Below are 16,799 nucleotides of genomic sequence, written 5' to 3' on the forward strand. Positions count from 1 at the left end.
GGAGGTGGAAGATAGGTTGAGATGAGCAAGTTTAGATAGCAGTAGGGGGTGGGAGACTATGTCAAAGATTTTGGAAAGGTCAAGGAAGAGACAAGAAATGAGTTTATTGTTATCTTGGGCCTCAGCAATAGTATATGTGAAACATAGGAGAGCAGTAGTTGTGCTGTGGTTAGGACAGAAACCGTGCTATGTGGAAGTGAGAAGGTTATGCTGGAGGAGGTAGTTAAGAAGCTGCGAGTGAATGTATTTTTCAAGTATCTTAGAGAGGGGGAATAGGATGGTGATGGGTTGGTAGTTAGATCTGTAGAGTTTCCTCCTTTATGCAGGGGAATAGTGAAGAAAGATTTCTATAGGGTAGGGATGGTGGATTGATCTATTGATTAGAATAGGTACAGGATAGGCAATGGATTCAGCAGCAAGTTTGAGGAAGGTAGGAGGTAGATTATCAGTGGAGGGAGAGCAGGGTTTCAGCTTTAGATGAAGAGAGGTGATGTAGGAAGTAGGAACAGGGAGAAAGGAGAATAGATTTTTGCTTGGAAGTTTGGGATGGGTAGGCAGAGAAGCTGTGCTATAGTTGGATAGTATGAGTGTTTGGATAGTGTCAATAAAGTGTTTAGTGAGGAGGGTAGCGGATTCCTGAGGGGATGTGTTTGGGTAAGGGCAGAGGTTTGAGAGAGAGGCTGGAGAAAGAATTCTGCTAAGAGTAGACCAAAACTTTGAGGGTTGGATTTGCTATTCACCTAAGTAGAGTTATAGTAGGACCTTTTGTCATTATTAGTTTGTTTCTTAGTAAGATTCCTAAGATGTCTATATTTGTGTAGCAGGGGTAGTTTTTTTGATCCAGGCTTTCCAAGCACTATCTCCTTTGTGCATAAGGGACCTAGTTTCTTTGGAAAGCAAGGGAGCATAGGTTCATAGTGTCATACTAGGCTATCTGCCCTAGGGCATTTATAAGCCTAGCCAGAGTGTGTTTGGCTTTCGCCACCCATTTTAAAATAATTTTGCTATGCCCTTTTTCGAGGTTAGTATACTGTGCCTCTGTCTAACAGTGACACAGAAGTGATACCCGGGGTAAACCTACGATCTCCTATCCACTCATCAAGATTCCTCTTGAAGAGAGTCAATGAGGGACTCTACCTAACCTGGACTGGGATTTTATTTCAGAGTGAAGGGAGCCTCTGGGTTATGAATCTGTCCATCCAGCATGTCCTATTTATTTCAGTGCTGAGGTTCAAGTCTCTCGAGCGCGTAGCTGGATGGGATTTGGATTTTCTGAGGTGCAGCATGTCCATTAATTCCGGGTTGGACATGGCTTTATACGTCAGGCACAGATCGCCTCTGAGCAGGCGGAATGCCACTGAGTAGAGCTGGAGTTTCTTTAACCGGGCAGCATATGGCATCTGTTTGAGCCCTTTGATCCTCTTGGTGAGGTACTTTTGGGGTCTTTCCAGTTGCTGCAGGTGTCTGGTAAGGTACATCCCAAAGGGGCATTGTACTCAATTATGGGCCTGATGAGGGATGAGTAAAGAGGCACGATGACCTCCCTGATCTAGATGTGAATCCCTTCATGATTAGGTGGGCTATATAAAATGTTTTTCTAACCACTTTGACCACGTGGTTGTCAAATGAGAGATTGCTATCAACTTGGGCCCCCAGGTCCCTAATTACTTCTTCTGTACTTAATGGATTACCACCTATGTGGTAATTTGTGGGCACTTTGTTTTTGCCAAAGGGATGACTATACACTTTTTGGCGTTTAGCTTGAGGCCATGGCTCTGGCACCAGTTGTCTGTTTCTATGAGGCCCTTTTGGAGGATGCTTGTGTCGGCTGGAGTGTCGATTATGGCGCCCAGTTTGCAGTTATCTGCAAACTTGGTCAGCCACAGTCCTTCCGTGTCGGCCTGTACCTCCGAGAAATATATACCGAACAAGAGAGGTCCCAGGACTGAGCCTTGTGGGACGCCACTTGTAACTGGTTTGGAGTCTGACATAGCTCCAGAAATTCTAACCATGTGGGTTCTGTCCTTGAGCCAGTTTGCAACCCATCTAGTGACATAGGGGTTTATATTTAAGCTGGTGATCTTATCTGTAATGCCCGAGTGGGGTATTGTATCGAAGGCTTTTGCGAGGTCCAGGTAGGCTGTGTGGACCACCTTCCCCTCGTCAATGGCCTTAGTGACTGTTTCAAAGAAATCAACCAGGTTTAAGAGGCAGGATCTGCCCTTACCAAAGCCAAACTGGGTAGGATCCAGTGTCTGTAGGTCCCCAATATCTTTATTTATGATTTCCATGATGATCCTTTCCATAGCTTTGCAGACCAAGCTAGTCAGGTTTATGGGGCGATAGTTTCCAGGATCTGTTGAGGCACCACCTTTGTGGAGAGGGGCCACTGTTGCTGTACGCCACTCTTTGGGTACATATCCTGTAGTAAGGCTGAGATTGAACAGTAGTTTTATGTTTGGGTTTAGCTCTTCTTGGAGTTCATGTAGGACGCAGCCCGGGACACCATCTGATCCCATTGATGCTGTGTTTTTTGCTTTGGAGAGGGCAGCTCTTACCTGAGCATTTGAGATGTCAGGGGGGCAGCACTCTGCTGGGATAGATATTTGCCCTTTTGGTGGGGAGGGGGGGTGAGAAGTTTGCGCTGAACCTGTCAGCTAGGATGTTGGCAATGTCTATGGGTTTGGTGTATTTTTTGTCATTTTGGACTAATTCTGAGCATATCTGGGAATTCCCACCCAGGTTCCTAACATAACTAAAGAAAGCCTTGTGATTATCCTTAGTGTCCTGTGCATTTTTTCTCTCGAAGCTGGCCTTAGACGATTTTATGAGTGCCCGTAGTTTTTTGCTAATACTGATCAGAGATGCCTTCCCTTTTTGGGATTTTGCTCTATCATGTAATAGCTTCCTCCTTCTATTGTATAGTTTGTTTATGGCTGGGGTCCACCAGACAGGATGTCTGCCTTTGGAGGATTGGGACTTGGTTTTATTTGGGATTGCATGATCCATGCATTCCTGAAGGTGTTCATAAAATGCATTTATAAAGGATTCTGCTGACTGGGCTGTATTTTCCACAGGCCCGGGGGCTTTGAAGGATTCCACCTCGGTTTTGAGGAGTGTGAAATTTGCATTAGAGAAGTTTTTCACTGTGGTTTTCCGGGCAGGGGGTGGAGTTGGGATGTGAATATCCAGTGAGATTAGTTTATGGTCTGATCTTACCAATGAGGGATACACTTCTGGTCTGGAGCATAGAGTCCCCATGTTGGTGATGATCAGGTCCAGTATGTTTTCCCCTCTTGTGGGAGTGGTAACAAGTTGTTCCATAGCATTTGAGTTTATAAATTGTAGGAACCTTTGGGCTAGGGTGTTGGAGTTAGAGTAATGCTCCCAGTCTATGTTTGAGTAGTTGAAGACGCCCAATATAATGGTGTTTGGAGAGCATAATTGGATTTTATTCTAATTTTCTAGAGGAAGCAAGGGAGTTTAGGAAGATGCTATTGAACATACTGACTGCATCATTGAGAGGGACTTGTCTAAGGATGGACCAGTCTCTACTTGAAAGAATGGCGTTGAAGTGGGATATGTTAAAGTTAGAGAGTTTACAACAATCTTTGTAAAGGTGGGGTTTGGGAGGTGGTCACTAAGGGAGTCTGGTAAGGTAGTGGGGTTTTGGTAGTGGTGGGAGGAGTTGGTGAGAATCCAGTCAATTATGGAGCTGGAAGATGAGTTTTTATGGGGGCGGGTGGGGGAAGATATCAGTTGATGGAAACCATGTAGGTTGATACTGAGTTGTGGAGAATAAGTTGTAAGTTTGGACCAATCTAGGTTGACATCTCCTAAGATGAGGGTTTCATAGGGTATATTGTGGGAAAACCAGGATAGGCTATTCTCTAAGATGGGCAAATTATTCCCATGGGGGATATATATGGAAGCAACAAGCAAGTTTCTTCTGAAGATTAAGGTGGGAGTTTAGGATGATAAGTTCGGATGGGTGGAAGTGAGGAGTAGAGGATGGCTATGCCACCCCCCTTTTTTTGGGAATCTATCAGAGAGAGAGAGAGATATAGCCAGATGGGAGAAATTTCATTATTAGTGATATGTGGCTTAAGCCCAATTTCGGATAAGGAAAGGATGTGAGGGAGGTGGTACGGGCTATCCATGTGTGTAGCTCAGTGATTTTGTTAGTTAGGCTTTGAATATTTAGTGAGTATATAGACAGGTGCTTGGATAAGGATGAGTTTAGTGTATGAGGCTGGGGGAGGTGTGTGGAGAGGGATAGGTGGATGAAGGCTTGAGGGGTATGTGGCTGTGAGGAGAGGAAGAGGGGCCTGGGTTGGAGTGGATGTCCCCAGTGCTGAGTAGGTTTTTTGTGAGAAAAGAAAGTATAGCAGTAGGTAAAGGAAGTTTTGTAGCTTTGGTTTAGATTTGCAGGTAGGTGGGGGATTTGAAGTCTAGACAGTTTATGAAGACATGAGGTGGAGAGGTTAAACAGAGCTGGGGAGATAATAAAGGAGGATGTTGTTGAATGAGTATTATAGGTGTAGGAGTTTGGAGAGCATATCAGTGGGTAGGAAAGGTGGGAGTGATAGGTTAGAGTGGAAAGAAGTAGGAGGAGTGTAGTGGAAATAAGAAGGTGTTGCATATTAGAATGTAGGTAGAGAGGTTGTAGGGTGGGTGTAATAGTTAAGGGAAGGAAGTGATGTATATTGGTGGGTATAATAGTTAAGGGAAAGATGTGATATATATTAAGTATGGCAAGAAGTTGTTAGTCAGTGGATGATGAGAGAGGAAGGGGAGGGAGTGGTTGGCATAAAGTAAATTGTAATGGGAGTGGGTGGGAATGGGGGTAGGGTAGAGGAGTGAAGTGAGCCCGAGCTTAGTGGGGCTACACCCATTGAGACAATCAAAAACAGTCTGTTAAAGCAGGTACATTTAACAGATATGTGAGCAGGAGAGGCAGGAGGGGGGAAGCAGAAACTCAGAGAGAGATTGACTGAGTAGATCTGTAGGACTGGAGGCAAAGGAACATGAATATAGTAACAGGAGGTGGTCAGAAAGGATAGATAGGTGAAGTAGGGATACTTCAGTATAGTAGAGACGGACAGTGAGTAGAGGGGGTCCAGCAAAGACGAGTGCTTGCAGAGAGCAGAAAATGCTTTATCTTGAAGCATTTATTGATGACACTGGGAATCTTTCTAGAATGGTTTGAAGTTGCTGCTGATGGTAAGCCAATACCATAGATGTATCCATTTTTAATCATTTCCGTTGTAAGGCTAATGGTCATTTGGGCACAACAGCAACAACAGTTGCCAAGCCTGATTTGCCGTGACAGCAGGTAGCTGCAGAGGAAACTCACTGCAGCAGAAATAATGCAGTTGTCATACAAGTGAGTACTCCCTAGTGAGTGGTGATGCATACTGACATGTGTCACTATCAACAGGCAACCATACATATAATGCAGATTAAAGCAATTTGGTGCTTACAGCACATAAGTCATCCTTCCACATTTGCAGCCATTTGCAGTTTGTTGCAGCAGGAACACAACAGAGTATTCCCTAGGCCAGACTGGGCAAACATATTGCAAAGTAGTAAAACAAAGAGGGAAGGACTAGTTAGTTTAGGTCACATTTATCATTTGGGGCCATAACACAGAACAGAAAAATGTGGACATGCACACAAAAATGTTATAAACCCTGAAATGAGATGGCCGTCATACTTCCACAAAAAAAAAAAAAAAAAAAAAATACAGAAAATCTGCCTCCTCAGTAAATGCACCTTTGAAGTTGGTACACCAACTGCAGCCATCCAAATGAAGGATGTGAATAGTAGTACAAGCCAAGGACTTCTGTAGGCCAGGCTGCAATATACAATATTCATGGTATGGCAAAGAGCAGTCTGAGTGCTACAGCATCTACCACCAGCAAGTACAGAAAAGAAAGAAGAGCTATGAACACTGATGAGTAGCACCTTCATCTTACATTGTGTAGAATACCCTGATAAGCACAATTGCTCTTTTCCTTACAGTTGCACAGAACATAGAGAACATGCTTGGCATCTTATTCTGGATGATGGGATGTTCCATTCTGTGGTTGTTGTCTGCAGACAGCTACACACTGCATGGGAGTATCTGTTATTCATCAGGCAATAGGATTCTGCCCCTAATATGCTACCATATGAACAGATCCAGATAGGCAGAGGCCATAGCTCCAATCCTCTTGGTACAAAAAATCTGGACAAAGCCAAAAATAATGAGGACAAAACCTTAAAAGTAAAGACAAATTTTAAATACTGCTCTTATAAACTTAGAAAGTTGCTAGAATAAAAGGTCTTGTTTACCATGCACTTTCTGAAGTATCCAGAGTCTGAAACGCAAATGACTTGTTATTATTTAGTGCAGTCAAACCTCACTGATTTGCTACAGAAATCCAGATCACCACAAATTTAATGAGGAACAGACCAAAAGTATGAGACAAAAATCTGGACATTCTGTGAAAATCTGTAGAGTTGAGAGTTACGGAGAAGTTGTGTGCATAATTATGTGGTCCATGCTTAAGGCAGTGGTTTCAATTAGAGGAATCACTCTTACCCTACCAAAGAATGAGGACCATTTTCTCAAAGACAGCCAACAAAAGGATGCCTGCTCACATTGACCAAATTGCATGATAGTTTTTGCAAGGTTATCACCTCATGGCTTTTCTATCAATATATGAATGGTGATTACCCTAGTATTTCTGCTTTTGAGTGATGTAGTCACGACATTCACCTCCACATAATAAGGCAGCTGTTTAATCTCAGCCTTACCACAGGATACGTGCCCAAGGAGTGGCGTACGGCAACTGTGGTCCCACTCCACAAAGGCGGTGCCTCTACGGACCCTGGTAATTACCGCCCCATAAGCTTAACAAGTCTAGTCTGCAAAGCTATGGAGAGGATCATAATGGAGCTCATAAACAAAGATATAGGGGACTTGCAGGCATTGGACCCGACCCAGTTTGGCTTCGTCAAGGGCAGATCATGCCTTTTGAACTTGGTCGACGACTTCGAAACAGTCACCAAGGCCATTGATGAGGGAAAGGCAGTCCATACAGCCTACCTTGACCTTGCAAACGCTTTCGACACAATACCCCACTCGGGTATTGTAGAAAACTTACCAGCTTAAATGTAAACCCATATGTCACAAGATGGGTTGAAAACTGGCTTAAGGACAGAACCCACAGGGTTAGAGTTGTTGGCGCTATGTCAGACTCCAAGCCGGTCACAAGTGGTGTCCCACAGGGCTCGGTCCTTGGCCCCCTATTGTTCGGCATCTACTTCTCAGAAGTACAGGCCAACATGGGAGGACTTTGGCTGACAAAGTTTGCAGACGACTGCAAACTGGGCGCCATAGTGGAAAGTGCATCGGACACTGATATCCTTCAGAAGGGACTCACGGAAACAGATAGCTGGTGCCAGAGCCATGGCCTGAAGTTAAACGCCAAAAAATGTATAGTCATACCCTTCGGGAAAAACAAGGTAACCCCAAGCTACCATATAGGTGGCAATCCACTAAGCACAGAAGAGGTTATCAGGGACCTGGGGACCCAGGTTGACAGTGGCCTTTCTTTTGACACTCACATTGCTAAAGTGGTTAGAAAGACCTTCTACATTGCCCACCTGATCATGAAGGGATTCACTTCCAGATCTAGTGAGGTCATTGTTCCCCTGTACTCTTCACTTATCAGACCAATGATCGAGTACAATGCCCCATTCGGGATGTATCTCACCCGACATCTGCAGCAATTGGAGAGACCCCAAAAGTTCCTCACCAAAAGGATAAAGGGACTCCAAAATCTGTCATATGCTGCCAGATTGAAGAAACTCCAGCTCTATTCAGTCGCATACCGTCTGCTCAGAGGTGACATGTGCCTGACATACAAGGCCATGTCCAACCCGGAATTAATGGACATGCTCCACCTCAAAAAATCCAAATCCACCAAAACCACTACAGCAAGCGACTTAAACCTTAGCACGGATATAAATAGGACATGCTGGAGGGATAGATTTATCACTCAGAGACTCCCTATGCTGTGGAATAAAATCCCGGTCCATGTGAGGCAGAGCACCTCGCTGGCTCTATTCAAGAGAAATCTTAACCTGTGGATGGGAGATCGTAGGTTTACCCCGGGAATCATCTCTGTGTCACTGCTGGACAGAGGCACAACAAACTAATGGGCACAGTATTTTTTCATATAAGGGGTGGCGTAAGCCACAAAACTTTGGGCTAGGCTTATAAATGCCTTAGGGCAGATAGCCTAATATAAACCTATGAACCTATTCCTGGGCATCACCACCCTTCTTCCTGATAGTGTCCTTTTTGTTGTCAAGTTCATTGACTGCAGGCCAAAAATGAAGTGCGGCTCCAAGACTGATGAGGTGCAACACTTTTCTTACCTATTGCAATCTGAATCTCATTACCCAGGGTGTGTCTTGGACAGATAATCACATGGAAGCCTACTACCACTATTTCTGTGTACTATTAGAGCATCCAGCCATAGCTGTCTTCTGAAATGATCAAAATCATCCAGCAAGAACAGAATGTTATAGATGCTTTGAGATAATCTATACTGCATAGAACACCTCTGACACTGAGTTGAGGTGCTGTTTTTTCAATGAAGCATCATCTAAAACACATCCTTGCTCAAACAGAGTATTTGCTTACTGATTCCATTATGACTGTTAAAGCAAAAATATAAGTTGTAATACTGAGTCCGTAGTGACAGGGATATAATTTTGGATATGCCTGGCAATTCCAGTCTGCAGCATACAATACCTAAGATCTGGCAGAGGATACACTCAACACTGAAGCAGCTACAGAAGTGACAGAACAATATATACAAAGAGCAGCACCTTCATCTTACAGTATGTAGACCACCCTGAGATGGTCATCACAATTCTGCTTCTTACAGTTGCACAGAACATAGAGTATGTATGCAGATTGCATCTTATTGTGGATGGATGTTCCATAATAGAACTGTGGTCTGCAGACAACTGCATATACTGTATGGAGGTGTCTGGATGCCATCTGTAAATGGGATTTTGCCCCTAATATACTGCCATATGACCAGATCCAGAAGGGCAGTGACTGTGTGCACAGTAATGTGGTCCATTCTTAAGGATGTGTCTTCAACAGGAGGGCTCATCAGTGCCTCAACAATACATGCTGGCCATTTTCAAAAAGACAGCAAACAAAAGGGTGCCTGTTTACTTTGGCCAAATTGTATGACAGCTTTTGCAAAAGAATATTCTTAGGACCCTGTTTGGGATGGATGTTAGCTTTTTCATTGACATACGAATGGAGTTTACCTTTGTATTTCTGCCTTTGAATGAGATAATCACATTTATGGATATCACCACCCTTCATCCTGATAGCGTCCTTGACGTAAAGTTCGTTGACCACAACTGCATGCTTGGGCAATGCTAAATACTTTTCCAGGACTGTTGAGGTGCAACACTTTTATGCTTATCCATTGAGATTTCCATTGAGTTTCATCATCCAGTGTATGTTGTGTACAGGTAATCACATGGAAGCCTCTGCCATCATTTTTGTGTTCTTTTAGGATGTCCAGCCATAGCACTGTGGAACAGAATGTCACAGATCACCCCTAACATTGAAGTGATATGCTGTTGTTGCAAAGGTACAATGCACATCCTTGCTCACAAAAAGTATTTGCTTACTGATCCCCTTAGGATTGCAACCCACAGATGTAAGTTGTAATGCCTAAGTACACAGTAAATTTATGAAGCACCTTCCCATACACACACACACACACACATGCATGTATATGTATGTATGTGTGTGTGTGTATGTATGTATGTGTATATATATATATATATATATATATATATATATATATATATATATATATATACATACACACACACACCTATATGTATAGGTCTACTATTGAAATGTGGAAAATCAAAAAAATTCCACATTTTGATCAAATTCATTTTCCAAATTTGGTAATTCATAATTACCAAAATGTCAGAAATGATAACCACGGAATCGACATTCGAACACCAGAAGTTCTAGTGTCGAAAGTCAGTGTTACTGGTAATGTTTTTGCAAGCCCCTCTGCACCCCCTGCATATTATATATTCCAACTCTGAGATCAAACTACAGTGAGGAAAAGGGTAAATTTCCCAGTCCCCAATGTAGTATAGTCTGTTATCAGAATGTCAATCCCATATTAGTGAATGCACACTACCATTCGTTAATGGGGTTTCGACCATTTCCGGACTGGCATTATGGAAGGTGGAAAACATGCATTCAACTATCCCATTTTCGAGTAAGTGCCATTCCACTTTTTGATAGTAAACCATATATACATGTGTGTGTGTGTATATATATATATATATATATATATATATATATATATATATATATATATATGTGTGTGTGTGTGTATGTACGTATCAGGATTATAAAAGCTGCCTATATTATATTAGTTGATTGTTACTATTGCTCGTCAATGCAAACTTGTGTGTTAGCAGGGTTACAGTGGCCTGTGAGGCATATCCGTGATCCTTAGCAATGTCCTCAGTCATTGCTGATGTTTTCATGCTCAGCTCCAGTTGCAACTTTTACCATGCATGATCTCTGACCACTGCAACTGATTTGTTTTTCTGTGCTTTGCCTCACAGACTTAATTACAGTGGTCAGGTTACAGTATAGCTGATAGTTGCATGTTTTTAAACATGTTTTCTTGTCTTAAGCAGACTTCCCTTCCCAGAGAAAATGTAAAACATACAGTTTGTTTTTTCTGCTTATGTTGATCTGATCTTCTTATTGTGCTTAAGGCAGCAGTAATAGTACTACTGCTTTGCAAGTTCCTTAACGGTGACATTTTTTTGCATTCTGGTCGTCCTAGTTATTCACAAAAGTGCCTTGTTAGATAAATCATCTGTTTCAGTTACACAGAGTGATTCTTCTGGAATATAGCCACCCAGTCAGTAGACTGTGAGACAGTCTGTGCTTATTAGGGCACTTGTTTTAACCCTGCCCCTCTGTGGGATATGCAGAAAAGATCCTACAATAGTCCGTTTTGTCATAGTAACAGTTACCAAATTGTATGTATGTCTCAGTCCAAGTTGTTCAGCAGCCCTCAACATACTGCTGCCTACATATAGTATATAGATAGAAACTAATGGATTCATGTCATCATAATCATCAGTGCGTCACTGCTAAGGCTTGAATGACTTGTGAGGATAATGTTGCCCACTGTAGAACTCTATACATGGATTTGTTTTAACTTGACAGTCTTTGCACTTCCTGCAGTATTCCATACTTGGCAAGCTAGAAATCAGGAATCTAATAGTAAAGATGGTATAAGAAAACCAAGGAGATCTCTGTCTCATTGCAGTCGTCATCCACTTTCCCAGCAGTTAAGTCTCCCCTGAATATCTGCTGTTATACTAAGTATCTCCCACAGCTGTACTGTCTACTTGAACTTCATTGCACCAGGATATTAGGAGACAGGAGAGGCTTTGTGCAGTTATAGGTCATTTTATGTTTAGAAAGATGCATAGAATAATGCTTTTTGTATTGTAGCATTTGTAGAAAACCATTCAGAAATGCAAAATATCATTAAATGTAGAAAAACAAAGAAATTTGTGTTGAACATAAGTAAAAGCATGAGTATATGTGGAAATGCTAGCTTTGCTGTATGTATTTTGTGTTTAATTGCTTTATGTGGTGTTGAATTGTGTCTTTTGTATGTAGCTGCCTTGGCTGCTGAAGAGCTTGGCTTTGAGCGATTTCATGCATTAATTCAGTAAGTAATATGTTACTTGTAATAAATTAGTGTATAACTAATATGTCAGATATTACTCTGCAGGTTGCAGAAATGTGTTTTAATGTTGTAAGACAGCTACTAAATTCACAGTTTTGTTATTTTTGTCCATACTTATTATATTTTGGATGTTCCTTTTGCTAATGTCATTTGAAGAAATCATATATAGTGGCATGTTGCATGTAGCTGAGCTGTTTTAGTATTCTTGGTTAAATGGTTTAAAAAATATGTATGGTACTTGCATTCATTTCTCAGTACTGACAATACAGAGCAGCATAAGGGATGTACCATCCTTCTAATGACATGTTAAACTGAGGTTCCATCTGCCTGAGTTGTTAGTAACTCAGGTAGATGTAAAACATCCAAAAACAGTTATCAGGAAAAAAAATAGAGTGAGGGAAGTTCCCAGGTGCTCTGGCCAAATGTCTCCTAGTTAATATGAATACTATCTTGGGTCTCCCCTAAAAGGACAACACTGGCATAATGGGACTAACCCAGTAAACAGAGTTAATAAAAAATCAATGTATGTATATATCATGGCTTCTTGGAAACATTCAGACTTTTCTTTATTAAACTGCTTCATTTGACATGTCATATTGTAATTTGAAGTTAAGCAGGGTGGATCTTTGCAGTTCATTTTCTTAATACAGAGGTAGCACAGCTGAAATTTGGAGTGGATGTTCAAATTAGTCTAGGATTTGCTAATATGTTCACATTCAGGAATGAAGAATATGATATTGTTCCATTTTAGTTCACACTGCTTTACATAACACTCATGGTGCTCAACTGGCGTGGCTTGCCTTAGACTTTTGCATTTTATAGTAATTGCAGTAAAGCATAACATTTGAATTTTGTCATCTCTCCCACTTAAAAGCAGGAACAATGTCTCTGCAAGGAATCAGTCTTTGCTCTGGCTAGGAATTAACACACAACTGCGTGGTGGTGCTGCGGTAGCGTTGTTGCCTCACAGTAAAACGTCCCGTTCGATTCTCAGCTAGAGCATCTTCTGTGTGGAGATATGTGTGAATGGGCGTACCTTCGTTGAAGGTTGTGCATCAGAGCTGGCAACTCGGCACGTAAGAATCTGCTGCCAATCATTAGTGGACCGGAAAAGCCAAAAGACACAACAAGGAGTAAAGCTGACCTCTGCGTGCTGGTTCCAGTCTTTCTTCAGTTCTTGCCATTCTGAACGTCACATAGTACCTGTTGCAGTCATAATTTTCCACTTTTTGTTTATTTGTAACCTAAATCTGGACTTGCACTTGTTGCAGGCAAATAACCCATGAAGATTTTCATTCCCAGAATTTGTCTAGATTCTGAACGCAGTATAAAAGAATGTTCACATTATAGCAAATTTAAGCAGGCAACTAAACTGAGAAGACAAAAGCTGTATATTCTTTTCTTACAGAAACACATTTCAGATCATTGCAGAAAAAAAATCTAAGAAAAAGTACTTATTACAGCCAACCAAGATGGAAAAAAAGAGTGATACAGATAAAGGCAGTATCCATCTCAATGAGGTAGACTTCTTCCCCTTTAGGCTGCTGTGCTTTCTGCAAGTACCTTTGAGATTATTGCATTACCTTTATAAGCTTCCAGTGTCAGAGATGAGACATTTTCTGCCTGTTCAGTCTTTACCAGCCTCACTGCCTTTTAAATATGAGACAAAGCAGACAGACACGTTCTTACTGATAACAGTCTTGGTTTGGGCATTCTGAAAATAATGTTGGAAGTGAAAAATGCTGCTGAGCTAATAGTTTCTCTCCTGGTTTTCACCTGTGTTTTAACATTGTCAAAAGCTCCTTCCTCTCAATCCAGATGATACATTTCCCCTATTTCAGTTATACCTGATGTGTCAGGAGGCTTAATAAATTGCACAGTCAAGAGGTGTGGTCTAAACTCCATGAGGGTCTGTATTCCAACTGATTTCTTTAGAAGTAAGGGTGTAAGTACTACATGGTAACATGACATGCTGATGCTGATCAATATAACTACCTCATCAGCGTTTAATTGTATATACCCCATAAATAACACTGCTTTCCACTTACTAGAAAATGCTGCTTGAGGACATCACCTTAGCCTCATTGGGGAGGTGGGGAAACTCTGGACCAACAGTCATTCGTTTTAGAACAGACACAAGTCAGAGTTTAGGCTGCAGCAGTCTGGACCAAATTCTGTACCTTCTAAAGCGTTAGAAAAAAATTCTAAGTAGTCTTTCCCTGTTTCCTGAAGAGAAGAATTTATCTGGTCATTTCATAACAGTATGATCAGGTGTTGTTTTCTCCTTCTGGCTTCAAACTATGGATTATCGGATCTGACACCAGCCAAATCCACTACACTTAAACTGTCCAGGCTTTCTCTCAACTACCCACAGTAGCTTGATCCATGGTTCTTCTACAGCATATCCTTTTTTGGTCTTTTTTCCCTGTGTCCTTGCTACCCCTACCTATTAGATTATAGTTAGAGTGAGATACTTGATAGGTTAGATTGTTTAGATAGGTATCGGTATTAGGGTTTTAGAATTTAAAGCTTTTTGTTGTATGTATTTACTTAGCAGTGTAGTTTTCACTCCTTTGAGAGCTTTTGATTGCTATGTTAACTTTTGTCATATTTTACGTAGTTTCTTTTTCTTTAGGGTTACTGTTTACTGTATTATGGCTTTTACTGTTCTAGTGAGGTGTTTCTCAAATATGGATAAGGGGTTTAAGAATTGTGCTGCTTGTAGGCACAAGCTGACCGCTCAAGATGCTCACGAGAAGTTTGTGTATTGCTTGGGGGCTATCCACCTTGATTCCTCCTGTTCGATTTACGAGGGGTTCAGGTCCAGGGCCATTAATAAGAGGCAGGAAAAGCTAATGTTGAAGGGTCTCCTTTCCACTGTTTCTTCGTCTTCAGCTCCGAAGCATGGTCCTGACAAGTCTCACCTTTCTTTTTCTAAGGACTCCAAGACTTCTAGAGGGGACTGTCAGAGGTCCTCCATACCTGGTCCCTCTTATAGCCTGCTGGACCTGAATGTCCAAAGACATTCAAGTTCCCCAGCGGCATTGGCCCCACCTCTTTAGAGCCGATCGCTCTCTGTGCTGACCATGGGTAAGGCTCCATCTCTCATCCTAAGTGTGCCAAGCCCTTTTTTGCTGAAAGGGGCTCTTTCAGGTTGGGTAGCTTTCTCTTTTCCTCTACCACTCCACTGGAGATGTCACCAGAGTCCTCTCCTTCCCTGCCACAGTTCCAAGGCTCTCTGTCTCTGATCCAATAGGTGGGTCATTTGCCATTAAAGCAACCGTCCAAGCCTACATTGGTGACTTCATCCACTTGGTCATCAAGATCAGTGGACAGTATAAAAGCTTCAGATTTGGAACATCTGATGAAGTGCTTCTTGCAGACTTGGATGCAATTAGGCCTTATTTCTTTGGGTCCAGGAACCTCAGCTCCATCACCCTGGTTTCTTCCCTTGGGTCCGGCTGTGTTTCCAGCTTCATGGTTGGATCCATCAGCCTGGCTGTATTCAGCACCAGTTCCCACCTTAGTCATGTTTATTCCGGCTGCATCTGGGCTGAGTGGACCTTGAGCCATGGTGTTGAGGTTGTTTTTTCTGGATCAGGCTCGACAATCCCAGCTTCAGGTTCATCCCTCCATCTCAGATCATTGGCCCTTGACAGGTCAGCTCCAGTCTTGATGTTGGGGTGAGGTGTAGCCCCCCCCCTGTTTGGGCATATCTTGGGATTTTTCAGATCCTGAGACTGTCAACTCTGGGTGACCAACTTCATCCTCCTTTGACGTCATGGAGAGTATGTTGTCCACTTAGGAGATGGGTTGGTCTTCTTCAGCTGATGCCCCTTCCCACTTCTCATCTACGCCTGCAGTCATTCATCAGACTGTTTCTGGATAGTTCATGTTGGTTGGCCTTCAGTCTGCCCCCTTTGCAAGGCTTCCTGCCTTTTCCCCTCTTCTTTGACTTCACTAGAGCAAGAGGCCTCAGTCAGGAGGTGGTCAAGAGGAAGCACTTTGATTTCCCCTGAGGAGATCCTCACAGAGGATACTGACCTCGAAGAAAGAGAGGATTCCCTTAAGTACTGGATTAGGAAGCCTCCTTTGGAATCAGTTGGATCTTCTTCACCAGCATGGGGGTTGGACTACCAAAACCTCATCTCTGGAAGAGCCAGTATTTTTGGAGTCCTTTGGGGTGGGACCATCCATGTCCTTGGTGGATCCCTGTCCAGATGCACTCATAGATCTAGTGTCTCAGAGGGTGTGGAAGGAACATGACATGGTGGAGCCCATTCCTAAGAAGTCCATCAAAATTCTTGCTCCACCAAAGGACTGGCCGCACTGGTGTAAGGGTCCAGCCATAGATGTGATGTTCATGACAGCTGCCACAAAGAAGGAAATCTCCAATTAAAGTTCCTTGGTCCATCCCCTGAACAGAAAATCTCAGGCTTTAGACTGACTAGTGAGCATTCGTATGCCTGAGTGGCATTAACATTGAAGGCATTTAACTACCTTTCCTATTTGACAAGGCTTCAGCACAACCTGATGGCTATAGTGTTGAGGAATGCTAAGACTCAGTATTCTTTAGAGTTTCAGAAGACACTGAAGAGTTAGTTCTCTGCTCCTTAGTCTATTGCCAACTTTTACATGAGGCTCATTTTGAATACAGCCAATGGGGCATCCTGACCAGCTGGAACCAGCATTGCCATGAGACACCACACTTGAATGTAGCTTTGTAACTTCATGAATTTCTTCAAGGTGTCTTTTGTTAATGCCCTTTTCAATGTCTTTTCCTTGTTTGGGCCTAAGATTAAAGACATTCTTACTAGGTGTGAGCGAGATGGAAAGATGCTTTCCTCCATAGGAGTGTTTTGCAACCCCTCAACAAACCTTCTCAAGGAATCAGAATGGTGGCAGATGTCTCTTATTTGGAAAATTGGTACAGCTTTCTGATGATGCTACTGACAGTTCTGCCCATTG

At 42.4% G+C, this 16,799-nt stretch overlaps 1 protein-coding gene across 2 annotated transcripts in view; it reads left to right on the forward strand.

The window, feature by feature from the left end:
• Positions 1 to 16,799, forward strand: part of MINDY3 (MINDY lysine 48 deubiquitinase 3) — a 2,129,565-nt gene that overhangs the window by 533,516 nt on the left and 1,579,250 nt on the right. For both annotated transcript variants that reach the window (XM_044067502.1, XM_044067503.1), the window contains exon 5: positions 11,762 to 11,813. In XM_044067502.1, the coding sequence (XP_043923437.1) occupies positions 11,762 to 11,813 (52 nt within the window). The remainder of the gene's footprint in view (positions 1 to 11,761; positions 11,814 to 16,799) is intronic.

This window comes from Protopterus annectens, chromosome 3.part1 (assembly GCF_019279795.1).
Source record: "Protopterus annectens isolate FY-2018-M chromosome 3.part1, PAN1.0, whole genome shotgun sequence".
NCBI classification, from domain to species: domain Eukaryota; kingdom Metazoa; phylum Chordata; order Ceratodontiformes; family Protopteridae; genus Protopterus; species Protopterus annectens.